At 44.4% G+C, this 13625-nt stretch overlaps 1 protein-coding gene across 3 annotated transcripts in view; it reads left to right on the plus strand.

Annotated features, from left to right (window-relative positions):
- GK5 (glycerol kinase 5) overlaps positions 1-13625 on the plus strand; it is a 126428-nt gene that overhangs the window by 73627 nt on the left and 39176 nt on the right. For 2 of the 3 annotated variants that reach the window (XM_073576596.1, XM_073576594.1), the window contains 3 exons: positions 1421-1480; positions 1559-1692; positions 6482-7326. In XM_073576596.1, the coding sequence (XP_073432697.1) occupies positions 1421-1480; positions 1559-1692; positions 6482-6630 (343 nt within the window). In that variant the 3' untranslated portion in view covers positions 6631-7326. Of the gene's footprint in view, positions 1-1420; positions 1481-1558; positions 1693-6481; positions 7327-13625 lie in introns of those variants that run through there. The other variant, XM_073576595.1, reaches the window with a different exon arrangement.

The raw sequence follows: 13625 nt of genomic DNA on the forward strand, positions 1-13625 counted from the left end.
CTCTGGTAAATCATCTTCAAATATTCTCTGCAGTTATCTGGGCTTGATAATTTCTGGGAGTCCAGCTACCCTTAAGTTGTTCCTGCGTGACCTGTTTTCAAGGTCTTCAATATGGTCTATCAGAATATGGACTTGTTTCTGTAGTAATCTAATGTCTTTATCAGCCTGCTCATTTATGTCTTCCAGCTGTCCTATTCTGCACTCTGCTTCCTGTATTCTCACTTCATGTTGTGAGAACCTTCTTTAAGAACCATCAGTGCCTGCCTCATTGCATTTTCTAGGGAGACCCTTATCTCTGGTGTGAGGTGTCTGGTTACACCTTCAGTCAGTTCTTTTGTAGTTTATACTGCTGGAGCCTGCCTGTGTCTCTCCCATCAGATGGCCAGCTTCTCTCTGCGCATTGTCATGCTACTGCAGGGCAGTATAGCGCAACTTACTCCAGAAGGGGCTGGTGAGGGAAGAGAGGTTGCACACACAGCATACCAACACTGAGCAGCAGCACAAGAATCACCATGTGGCGAAAGAGTGGTCAGACAAGCAGAGTCAGAAACAGGAGCAGAAGTACCAGAGGTCACAGCAGTACACGTGGTCAGAAACAAGCCAGGGGGTCAGCAATGGTCGGAAGCGGATAAGACAAAGACAGGAGCAGGTCCGAATGTAAGCCAAGTCAAAACCAGGGAGTAAACAAACTTACAGGGAAACACTGAGTGAGGACAGACAGAGGGAATAAACAGACACAGGGCAAGTCAGGGATCACAGCAGGAGAAATCAGGATATACCAGAGTCAGATAAACACGCCGAAGGCAGAACTATAGCTCACACCGCCTGCAGGATGCAGCGGAGCTAAATAGCAAACCTGAAACCAGACTGAGGCTGAGAAAAGTTAACCCCTGAAATGACCAGGAAAGACAGGACGCAAAACCCGGATCATGAAATGCATTTTCGTCATCTCTCACCCCCTTCTCCTGCTGGATGTTTGCAGATACTTCCTCACCCTCAGCTCCTCTGCAGATAGCTGGAAGGCACACTGAGAATCTTCAGCAGTGGCCATTTTGGATATAATAATATTTATTTTTATATAGCGCTAACATATTCCGCAGCGCTTTACAGATTGAAGTGACATTTTCATTTTTAGGCCCTCCATTCTGATCAAATTAATTTAACGTATATTTTTCAGGCTTAAACTCTGTTTTTCTAAGTTCTGAATTCCCCAAAGAGTCTAGTTCCAGGAGTTTGGCCATCTATTTCCGCCACAATTTGTCACTCACAGGATCCATCCTGATGTAGTTGTTAATATGCTTGGTGTAATACGCCTCTTATTTTGCTTGTATCCCTATGCGAGTATTGAATAACGTCATTTTGCTCATATATTATTTGTGTTATCACATTTGGTGTTCTTTTAATTTATTTATTTTTAAAGGAATAGGCAGCTCTATGACACCATGCAGAGAGAGACGTCTATTAAAATCTCAAAAATAAGGTACGTCTTCAGCCTGTGTATGAGTATGTCCTGACTTGAGTTTCCATATTTATAATGGGACGTCCTTGTATGCTGCAGGGCTGATGGAGGAGTCAGTAACAACACCTTTGTGATGCAGATGACCGCAGATTTATTTGGCCAAGCCATTGATAAACCAAAGCACACGGACATGTCCGCACTGGGAGCTGCTTTTTTAGCCGGCTTGGCTGTAGGTAAGTGGTTGTATACGAGTTGTGTACATTTACATAACAAAAAGAAGTGTACCAGAAGGCTTAGCTATGAACATATTGTTATATGCATGTGTCAGTACCATGCCCCCCACTGTAGCATCTAGTTCTTTTTTGACAATTTTGGCAATCACTTTTGTAATTGGAGTAGGAACTGTGCACATGTCCAAAGTTAGAGCAACCCTTCGGCAAAAAATAAAAAGCACAATAAATGCATAGTAAAAATAATTCCTCCAATTCCGAATGGTAGTCAACAAAAGAAAATGTTGAGATGGCACAAAGCAGCCAAAATATCACTGGGTTGTGTCAGGGTGCCCGAGGAAGGAGATCAGATCCCTTTATCCAGACATAATCAACAAGTATCGTAAAAAGGAAGGTTCGCCAGCATAATATGGAAGGATTTACTGGACCAACATTACATTATCATCGTCCATAACTTCACGATGTGAGGATATATTGGAGGGTCAATAAATCCTTCCACATTTTCTTTCATGAATGCTGGCACACTTTCCTTGTGAAACGCAACAGTAAGGGACATGACAGCTTAAAGGACCCCTTACACAGAGGAAAGTCTGCCAAATCCGTCTGCTGTCTAATGTGTATGGAGGCCTCCCAACTCTCCTTCATCAGATGTCTAGAGAGCAGGATCGGGCATGATAAATGTGAAGATTCAACCCTTTTGTTCTTTCGAGGGATAAGACACTACCTTGGTTTCTGGTAGTTCTCTCCTGAAATGGGTTGTCCAGTCTTACAGTGACTGCAGACTTGTAGCCTATATGGCTGCAGACGTGTAGCCTATATGGCTGCAGACGTGTAGCCTATATGGTTGCAGACTTGTGAATCCTCCCATCTCGCCCACTGTGCGCTGTCAGGATCCTGCGACAGCAAGCGGCAGGCGGATGACTGCAAGTATAGGATTTGCATACATGCTGTCATGCGCCAACTAGATATGTGTGTTGAGCGAGGCCGGAAACAGTCTAGTCGGTATATGGCCAGAAGTATGCAAGTCACATATTTGTTGTCACATGACCACTTGCTCCTGGCACCAGAGAATCCTCACTGCACATGATGTAATGATTCACACGTCTGCAGTCACACAGGCTACAAGTCTGAGAGAACTACGAGACACTAAAGTAGCTGCAGACTTGTAGCCTAAGGTCAGATGACCTCTCTAATGAAAGCACATGTACCCTCGACCAAATCATTGGTGCATGAGAATGGAGACGTTGGGGAACAAGCATGTTCAGCTAAAGGTTTTCTATGGTGCATGGGCACTTATTATTGCCTACACCTTACTAGAGGTGACTGAGGCTGATTCTTTCTCCTTCGCCTCATTGGGGGACACAGGGACTGTGAGTGTATGCTACTGCCGTTAGGAGGCTGACACTAAGTGAAAAAAAAGGTTAGCTCCTCCTCTGCCGTATACACCCTCACCCCTATTGCAGGCAGAAATCAGTTTGGTGCCAAAGCAGTAGGAGGACAACAAATTAGCCTTAATACAGGTACAACATATCCAAATAGCAACACCACCCTTATAGCAAATAAGTAAATGCATATAAATTTAAACAAAACAAGAGCCAACTGGCTATTAGGGTGGGTGCTGTGTCCCCCAATGAGCGTCTCGGAGAAAAAGGATTTTACAGTGAGTTATCACAAAAATCCATGTTTCTCCTTCGCCTCATTGGGGGACACAGAGACTGTGGAACGTTCTAAAGCAGTCCCTGGGTGGGAGATTGACTCACCGATCCAAGCTACATGCACCTCTTGTTTAAGGTGCGCCACCGCTGCTTGGAGAATCCTTCTACCCAGGCTCGCATCCGCCGAGACCTGAGTATGGATATTGCAATGTTTGGCAAATGTGTGCAGGCTGGACCAGGTTGCTGCCTTGCAAACCTGTTCCGTCGTAGCCTGATGCCGAGGCGCCCACTGCCCGAGTAGAGTGCGCTCTGATTCCTGCTGGAATCGGCGTGCCTCTAATGCGGTGAGACTCCTGAATAGTCAAACGAATCCATCTGGCTATGGACGATTTTGAGGCAGCGAGCCCCTTCCTGCTCCCTTCGGGGTGCACGAACAGCGTGTCCGTCTGACGAAAGGGTGCCGTCCTTGACACGTACCTCCGGAGGGCTCTTACCAGGTCTAACGTGTGAAGAGCCTATTCCACACGGTGCACCGGTGCTGGACACAATGAAGGCAAGACAACATCTTCATTAATGCGAAAAGAGGACACGACTTTCGGGAGAAAAGGAGGGGCTGGTCTGAGCACCACCTTATCCTTATAGAAAGTGAGGAACGGAGCTGGGCATGATAGGGCAGCCAGCTCTGAAACCCACCTGATAGAAGTGATGGCCACTAGGAACGCCACTTTCCAGGAAAGGTACCTCAAAGAAACATCCTGAAGTGGTTCAAAAGGAGCTTCATGCAGAACCCTTAGGACCAGGTGTCCATAGGCGCCTTATAGGGAGGTACCAAGTGGGAGACTCCCTGGATGAAAGTCTTCACCTTCAAATTGGTAGCAATTCTGCACTGGAACAGGACAGATAAGGCCGATATTTGTCTCCTGAGGGAACTTGGGGCTAAGCCCAAGTCTAGCCCCGACTGGAGGAAAGCCAAGGCTGCTTTGGTTCCAGTAAAATATGTGACTGATGTTATAGCCTTATGCCATTTTCGGCAATACACTACATTTTATAGATAATTAAAAGGATCTTGTCACCTCCAAAAATGCCATTTACCTGCAGATAGAGTGGTAATCTGAAGGTAAATGGCATTTAGTGTAAATCATGTTTGGCAGGCTTACTGGAAGTGCAGCTACAGGGAAAAAAAATGAAGTATTACTGTCCCTGCTGCTGCTCACTTCCAGGCCGGTGCAGAGGGCTGTAACAGTCACCACCCACTACACAGCGAGCACACGGTTATCAGACCCTCTGTGCCGAGCAGGCTGTCAATCAATGTGTCGAGACTAATTATATCATGCTCATCGCCCTGGTGACTGGAAGAGACTGGCGGCAGGAAGAATATAACTTCATCTTCTCCCTATAGCTTCGCTTCTATTAGGCCTGCCAGACACGATTTAAATGCTATTCACTAGCAGATCAGCACTATATCTGCAGGTAAATAGTATTTGTGGAGGTCACTGGTTCCCTTGAAGTACTTAATGTACAGTTGTGGCCAAAAGTATTGACACCCCTGCAATTCTGTCAGATAATACTCAGTTTCTTCCTGAAAATGATTGCAAACACAAATTCTTTGGTATTATTATCTTCATTTAATTTGTCTTAAATGAAAAAACACAAAAGAGAATGAAGCAAAACATTGATCATTTCACACACAACTTTAGACCATTCTTCTTTGGCAAACTGCTCCAGGTTTCTGATATTTGAAGGGTGCCTTCTCCAAACTGCCATTTTTAGATCTCTCCACAGGTGTTCTATGGGATTCAGGTCTGGACTCATTGCTGGCCACCTTAGAAGTCTCCAGTGCTTTCTCTCAAACCATTTTCTAGTGCTTTTTGAAGTGTGCTTTGGGTCATTGTCCTGCTAGAAGACCCATGACCTCTGAGGGAGACCCAACTTTCTCACACTGGGCCCTACATTATGCTGCAAAATTTGTTGGTAGTCTTCTGACTTCATAATGCCATGCACACGGTCAAGCAGTCCAGTGCCAGAGGCAGCAAAGCAACCCCAAAACATCAGGGAACCTCCGCCATGTTTGACTGTAGGGACCGTGTTTTTTTCTTTGAATGCCTCTTTTTTTCTCCTGTAAACTCTATGTTGATGCCTTTGCCCAAAAAGCTCAACTTTTGTCTCATCTGACCAGAGAACATTCTTCCAAAACGTTTTAGGCTTTTTCAGGTATGTTTTGGCAAACTCCAGCCTGGCTTTTTTATGTCTCGGGGTAAGAAGTGGGGTCTTCCTGGGTCTCCTACCATACAGTCTCCTACCTTTTCATTCAGACGCCGACGGATAGTACGGGTTGACACTGTTGTACCCTTGGACTGCAGGGCAGCTTGAACTTGTTTGGATGTTAGTCGAGGTTCTTTATCCAACATCCGCACAATCTTGTGTTGAAATCTCTTGTCAATTTTTCTTTTCCGTCCACATCTAGGGAGGTTAGCCACAGTGCCATGGGCTTTAAACTTCTTGATGACACTGCGCACGGTAGACACAGGAACATTCAGGTCTTTGAAGATGGACTTGTAGCCATGAGATTGCTCATGCTTCCTCACAATTTGGTTTCTCAAGTCCTCAGACAGATCTTTGGTCTTCTTTCTTTTCTCCATGCTCAATGTGGTACACACAAGGACACAGGACAGAGGTTGAGCCAACTTTAATCCATGTCAACTGGCTGCAAGTGTGATTTAGTTATTGCCAACACCTGTTCGGTGCCACAGGTAAGTTACAGGTGCTGTTAATTACACAAATTAGAGAAGCATCACATGATTTTTCGAACAGTGCCAATACTTTTGTCCACCCTCTTTTTTAGGTTTGGTGTGGAACTATATCCAATTTGGCTTTAGGACAATTCTTTTTGTGTTTTTTTTCATTTAAGACAAATTAAATGAAGATAATAATACCAAAGAATTTGTGTTTGCAATCATTTTCAGGAAGAAACTGAGTAGTATCTGACAGAATTGCAGGGGTGTCAATACTTTTGGCCACAAGTGTACAAACTGCTCTTTCTTACCATGTTTATTACTATTTATTCTAAATATATATATTGTATGTGTGTATAACAAAACCCATACCAAGCATTTGCAATTTTATCTCATTTGTATTAGGCGTCTGGTCGACCAAAGAGGAACTGAAGAAGCTTAGACATCAAGAAGTCTTGTATGAACCACAGCGCAAGATCAAAGATTACGAGGTCTGCATGTCTGCTTGGGAGCTGGCCCTGCAGCGATGCTCCAACTGGTATAATGACTCTTAGCAAACTGGTAGGCAGACCTTTCCTCGTCGTTCTCCTACAGCAGAGAGGAGATTTGTCCCGTCTGGTTCCTAGGATGCCCAACTAGCAACAACTAACAGATCTCCTGTAATTTATTAATTATCAAAGTATCAGCCAGACCACCCACAAAATGTGTCTTCTCCTTGTATAATGTGGTGTAGCCGTCTACGGCCACCCACCTAGGAGGACATTTTTATTAAATGTCTTGCTTCACTTTGAGTCACTTGACATAACCTGCAGGTGGTGGTGTCCGTTACTTGTACCGTGAGGATGTACTTGACGAGAAGGAATTAAAATGTGACCTGTAACAGTACAGTGTCCATGGCTGAAAACTAAAGGCGCCATTGAGGTTGTCAAGGGCTGAATCCTACATGTGCCACATACCCGCGGCTGAATCTTGCATGTTCTGGTGGACAGACGTGTCCACAGCTAAAAATTCTATGTGTGCTCTGTCCGCATAATTTTCTTGAGCTTGGAGAGCAAGACCTCTCCAATGTGTCTCCGTGGTCATCGATGCTTGCTCTCGGGTTTCAACCTTTGGCACTGGAAATCTCAATGCTGTCTTTCTTCTTTTTTTGCCAGAGGATATTGAGGAATAATTTTGCTTTCCATAATCTGCAGGCTCTGCTGCTATACCCTCTTGAGTTAAGTTAAATTTTTTTTTTTTTTTTTTTTTTTTTTTTTTTTTTTTTACACTTTTGGTGTCTACTTCTCTACACAGTTTTTTGGGTTGTCTAGTGCTACTTAAATAATAAGATTGGGTATTCTTCCAGTATTCTTATTTGGCGCTATCTGGGCAGCCTCCAGGGGGAGGCTCGGACATGAATATCTCTTCTGTGATGCCTTCAGCAAAGGAAACCGACAGATAAGGCAAATCGGTATGCCCTGAGAACACTGGAGCAATGACACTTAACCCTATGGACAACAGGTGGATTTGAGCACTTGCCTTTGAAGGAGACTATAATATAATGGATATGGCTGAGACCTTGTTCTAGCCTACCTGAAATAGGAAAGAAGTCTGAATGTCTTTATATTTTTAGTCTTGTTTCTCATTTGTATGTTTTTGTCCATATGTCTATGGTTCTTTAACTGGATTCTTTTTTTAAGCTTTCAATGCTGCTAGTAATTAATTCATGTGCCTTGATGGATTCGTAATGTCTTAGCCTTACAGGGAACTGGTCATGTCCCAAAATGATATTAACCTGCAGATATGGGGTTAATCTGCAGGTTAATAGTGTTGTAAAGCTGCTCAGCTCCTGCACTGAAAGCCGGGCTACCGGGAGGAAACGGACTTTACACTGGGTGCAGGATTATTAGGCAAATGAATATTTTGATCACATCATCCTTTTTATACATGTTGTCCTACTCCAAGCTGTATAGGCTTGAAAGCCAACTGCCAATTATGTAAATCAGGTGATTTGCATCTCTGTAATGAGGAGGAATGTTGGTCTAATGACATCAACACCCTATATAAGGTGTGCTTAATTATTAGGCAATTTCCTTTCCTTTGGCAAAATGGGTCAAAAGAGACATTAGACGGACTCTGAAAAGTCAAAAATTGTGAGATGTCTTGCAGAGGGATGCAGCAGTCTTGAAATTGCCAAACTTTTGAAGCGTGATAACCGAACAATCAAGCGTTTCATGGCAAATAGCCAACAGGGTCGCAAGAAGCGTGTTGATAAAAAAAGGTGCAAAATAACTGCCCAGGAATTGAGGAAAATCAAGCGTGCAGCTGCCAAGATGCCATTTGCCACCAGTTTTGCCATATTTTAGAGCTGCAACATTACTGGAGTATCAAAAAGCTCAAGGTGTGCCATACTCAGGGACATGGCCAAAGTAAGGAAGGCTGGAAAATGACCACCTTTGAACAAGAAACATAAGATAAAACGTCAAGACTGGGCCAAGAAATATCTCAAGACTGATTTTTCTAAGGTTTTATGGACTGATGAAATGAGAGTGACTCTTGATGGGCCCGAGGCTGGATCAGTAAATGGCACAGAGCTCCACTCTGACGCCAGCAAGGTGGAGGTGGGGTACTGGTATCAGCAGGTATCAAAGATGAACTTGTGGGACCTTTTCAGGTTGAGGATGGAGAGAAGCTCAACTCCCAGACCTACTGCCAGTTTCTGGAAGACACCTTCTTCAACCAGTGGTACAGGAAGAAGTCTTTATCGTTCAAGAAAAACATGATTTTCACGCAGGACAATGCTCCATCACATGCATCCAAATACTCCACAGCGTGGCTGCCCAGTAAAGGTCTAAAAGAAGAAAAAATAATGACAATGACATGGCCCCCTTGTTCACCTGATCTGAACCCCATAGAGAACCTGTGGTCCCTCATAAAATGTGAGATCTACAGGGAGGGAAAACAGTACACCTCTCGGAACAGTGTCTGGGAGGATGTGGTGGCTGCTGCACGCAATGTTGATCGTAAACAGATCAAGCAACTGACAGAATCTATGGATGGAAGGCTTTTGAGTGTCATCGTAAAGAAAGGTGGCTATATTGGTCACTGATTTTTTTTGTTTTGTTTTTGAATGTCAGAAATGTTTATTTCTAAATTTTGTGTTATATTAGTTTACCTGGTGAAAATAAACAACTGAGATCGGTATATATTTGGCTTTTATTAAGTTGCCTAATAATTCTGCACTGTAATAGTTACCTGCACAAACAGATATCCTCCTAAGATAGCCAAATCTAAAAAAAAACCCACTCCAACTTCCAAAAATATTAAGCTTTGATATCTATGAGTCTTTTCGGTTGATTGAGAACATAGTTGTTGTTCAATAATAAAAAGAATCCTCTCAAATACAACTTGCCTAATAATTCTGCACACAGTGTATTCCTTCTGGCAGCCTCCAGCTTTCAGTTATAGAGGCAAGGCTAACTAGCCACGCCCCAGCACTGACTGACATCCAGTTCCTCTCACTATGTCCTGCTCTATGACTGAAGCTGGGCCAGCCCATGCCTATGACTGACAGCCAGAGACTGCCTGGAGGAATAAAGTCCATTTCCTCCTTGCAGCCGGTCTCTCAGTGCAGCAGTCACACGGCTTTAGAACACTAATAACCTGCAGATTAATCCATTATGTGCAGGTTAATGGCGTCTTACGATATGATCGGTTCATTTTGAAAGAACAAAGTCTCATAAGTGCAAAATACCAGCAACATTGTTCACAATGCAGTCGCTTCCCAATAGATGGTTCTGTTCTAGGTAGCATGTGCCTGTGTGTCGATATTTACATAGTAATCCCATCATGGATCCGGTGCCCTCTGTAGGTCACGAGGGTTATAGCACACAGTCTAAATAGCATAGTGGCATGTTTTGATTTTGCACAACAGTAAAGCGACTCATGAGAAGTCACTAATTGTTAATATATTAATTTATATTTTTTATTTTATGGTGCCTTAAATTGTACCTTGTATTACTAGTAATTTCTTAACCTATTGTTAGTTACGAAGACGTACTCCGTTACAAGCAGAGACGTGAACCTGAAGGATGGAAGCCATGGGAAATGTGATTCTCATACAGCCACCATCATCTTAGTCTTAATTTTAAAAATTAAAACTTTTTAAAGGGACTTTCCAGGCAGGTGTAGATTATATGTAGGTCTCTGACTATAGGGGATGATTACCTGGTAATTATTTTTCTCAAATCTTACTCAGTGTCTGCTTTTTAGCTTCTCTCCATAAATGCAAAGCTGTGATGTGTGACTACTCGTTAACTATAGTGCCTGTAGGGAGTCTATGGTAGTCTAAGAAACACCCCCATCTTTTCATTGGCTCAGAGTGCAGCTTTCTTCCTCCCTGGTGACTCCGCCTCTTTAGATTGACTGCTGTGCAAAAACAAAAGTCTATCACAGGCTCAAAGAAGCCCATTAATCAAGAGTCGGACTTCCAGTAAAGAAAAGGCTGGATGATTATCAAGACTGATTGGGTGCTGTTTTACCGTTCCATACAAATGGAAGTTGTACCTGAGGCTTCTATCTATATGTCTAAAGGCCCCGTCACACTAAGCGATTTCGGTAGCGAGATCGCTGCTGAGTCACAACTTATGTGACGTAACAGTGATCTCACCAGCGAGATCGCTGTGTGTGACAGCGATCAGCGAGCGGCCCCCCTGCCGGTATCGCTGATCGCTGGAAGAAACCTCTGGACATTTCTTTGGTCGCTGGTCTCCTGCTGGCCAGCACGCATCGCTGTGTGTGACAGGCGGGAGACCAGCGATCAGGTGTCAAAAATAAAAAATATAGTTATTCTCACCTTCCGACGTCCCGTTCAGCCATCCTGCCTCTCTCCACGCTCCGGTCCCAGTGATCCTTTGCACGAATGACCGCGAGACTTTGTTATCCCTCGAGACCGTGACATCTCGTGGTCATTCTCACAAAGGATCACTGGGACCGGAGCGTGGAGAGAGGCAGGATGGCTGAACGGGACGTCGGAAGGTGAGAATAACTATATTTTGATTCTATTTATAGGGATGGCCAGCGATGCCGGGCGCTCGGCATCGCTGTGCTGATCGCTGGTGAAGCTGTCTGTGTGACAGCTCACCAGCGATCACATAGCGATTTACTAGCGATCCTGACACCTTGATATCGGTATCGCTGGTAAGTCGCTTAGTGTGACGGGGCCTTAAGTTATAGTTAAAGGGGTGGTCCCATAAACACTCAAATAATGTGGTAGTTGGCATGTGCGTCCACTTCAATAGGAAGTGAAGCAAACACTCCTGGGGCCATTTGCCCACAATTATTAATAACGGTCCATTTACATCAGTGAAATTGGAGAAGGCAGCCGACCATCAGTGCCCCTTTAATGCCCGATAAGCGCCTCTTAGGCTGTGTGCACACGCTGCAGATTCTGCTGCGGATCTGCAGCGGATTTGGCCTCTGTGGATCCGCAACAGTTTCTGCTGCGGTGTACAGTACCATAATATCCTATGGCTATCAAAAACCGCAGTGCAGACGGTGCAGGTTTTTCTGCGGTTTCTAAACCGCAGAAGGAATTGACATGTCAATTCTTTCTGCGGATTCTGCTGCGGTTTGCCATCTCCTCCATTGTAGAGATGATAAACCGCAGGGCAAAACCGCAGGTCTTTTGACCTGCAGATTTACCTGCGGATTTTACAAAATCTGCGCGGCCAAATCCGCAGAGCATTCCGCAGCGTGTGCACATACCCTTAATGTATGTAGCATTTGGCATGGTCTGACTGTTTTGCTTGGAGCAGCCGTGTATTTATCCCTTGTGTGTCTTTGATGAAATATGAGGCTAAAGGAACCATCACAGCCATGTCTCTTACTGTTATATTTTTGGAGTGAGGATGCACAAAGTTTGCACACTTTTTTTTTTTTTTTTTTTTTTAGGAGTGTGCACACGCCGTTATAGCGGCCATATTTACCATTTTGTCTTGTGGTCTCAATTCCTGACCCGTCGGTGGTACGGGCCATAGGGTGTGAACGTAGCCGCTGACTCATTACTCGACATTGTCTGTTCTTTGAAGTGTCATATACCTTTAAGAAACAGAATGAAGGCTTAAGTAGGAATACTTATAGATTTTTTTGTAAAATTACCCCAATGTTTTTAAGATTCTGTTTGTTGGCAGATGTTACTAATTAACTGGATGTACGTTGTAAATTGCCTGTAATAAAATATGATCTGTATTATGACTTTTTTGTCCATGTTGTGTGTGGTCAGTACAGTGGGAGGATGGGGAGCAGATGGAGGCGATGCTGTTGGGAGGTTACGGGCATCACTGCTGCAGCCAATCACAGAGCTCGGCTGCTTGTTCCCTCTACCTCCACACCACTACTGAGACCAGAGCAGACGGTGGACTCGGAGGGTGAAAACCCGCTTTTTTTTATTTTATATATATTTTCCATGGTTTGGAATCTACTTTCCTGAAAGTGGACAATTATTTTAATATTGTACATTTCCATCGTGGTTGCACACACTAGAGTGGGCCATACACATGAGACTACTGTTGACCGAATGCTCATTCTGCAGACAGATACTCCTCCCGTTTCCCCCATATACAGGGGCACTCAGCTCGGCCATGCGTTCATGTATTTTCAACAGGTAGAGAAGAGAAATCTGCTGACAGACACAGAGGAAAACAAAAGGATCAGTGTTGAAATTCCAAGTGCCCCCATCATTCTCTTCCCCAGCATCATCTGTTGGGAAAGAGTTAGGAGACCCCCAAACCCAACCGATGGTCCGAAGGTCTTACTAATGTGTATGGCAACGTTTTAGAAATCTGCAGGTAGGTAACCCTTATATTCTCCACTTATGGTATTTGGCATAGTCATTGCCCCATTTGAGTTTTGCCCACAGATGGTCTTACTTGCAGTGTACGCCTTTTTGCCCTTTGTGTTACTGTCCGGTGGGCCTTTTCATGTGACAGCACCACCAAACCATCAAGGGGACTGGAGGCAGAGAGGCTCTAGAAGAAGCTCACCCTATCAGTCAGATTTACCGGCCAGGGAGCTTAGAGAGGATATCCGGGACTATAGAAAAAAGGCATCAGAGAATCACACACAGAGACAACTACCTGCCTGTTGTCCATTCACCGCTCCTACCAGAGGTTCAGCTCCGGGCTGGCATCAGCACCCGGGCAAGTGCCGGGGCCCTGAGCAGGCAGGGCAGCCCCCCAACCCTTGATCAGAGCCCCAGTACTTGCAATACTTACCTCTCCCCGTTCCTCCGCTACGGCGTCTTCTGCGTCTCCTAACTTGACGTTTCAGGTCAGAGGGCGCAATGACGTCACTATACCAGCCAGCAAGGCGAGATGAGGATTTCATTTTTATTTTTTTGGGGGGGAGCAATAAATGTGGCCCATGATACAATGGAGCATTACATGGGGCCGAACATATATATGGAGCAATATATGGTGCCCATCATTCTGTATGGAGAAATATATGGGGCTTATTATGCTGTATGGAGCAATATATGAGGCTTATTATAAAGTATGGCGCACTATGTGGT

Source organism: Dendrobates tinctorius, unplaced genomic scaffold (assembly GCF_039654945.1).
Source record: "Dendrobates tinctorius isolate UK_male_01 unplaced genomic scaffold, ASM3965494v1 ptg000049l, whole genome shotgun sequence".
Taxonomy (NCBI): domain Eukaryota; kingdom Metazoa; phylum Chordata; class Amphibia; order Anura; family Dendrobatidae; genus Dendrobates; species Dendrobates tinctorius.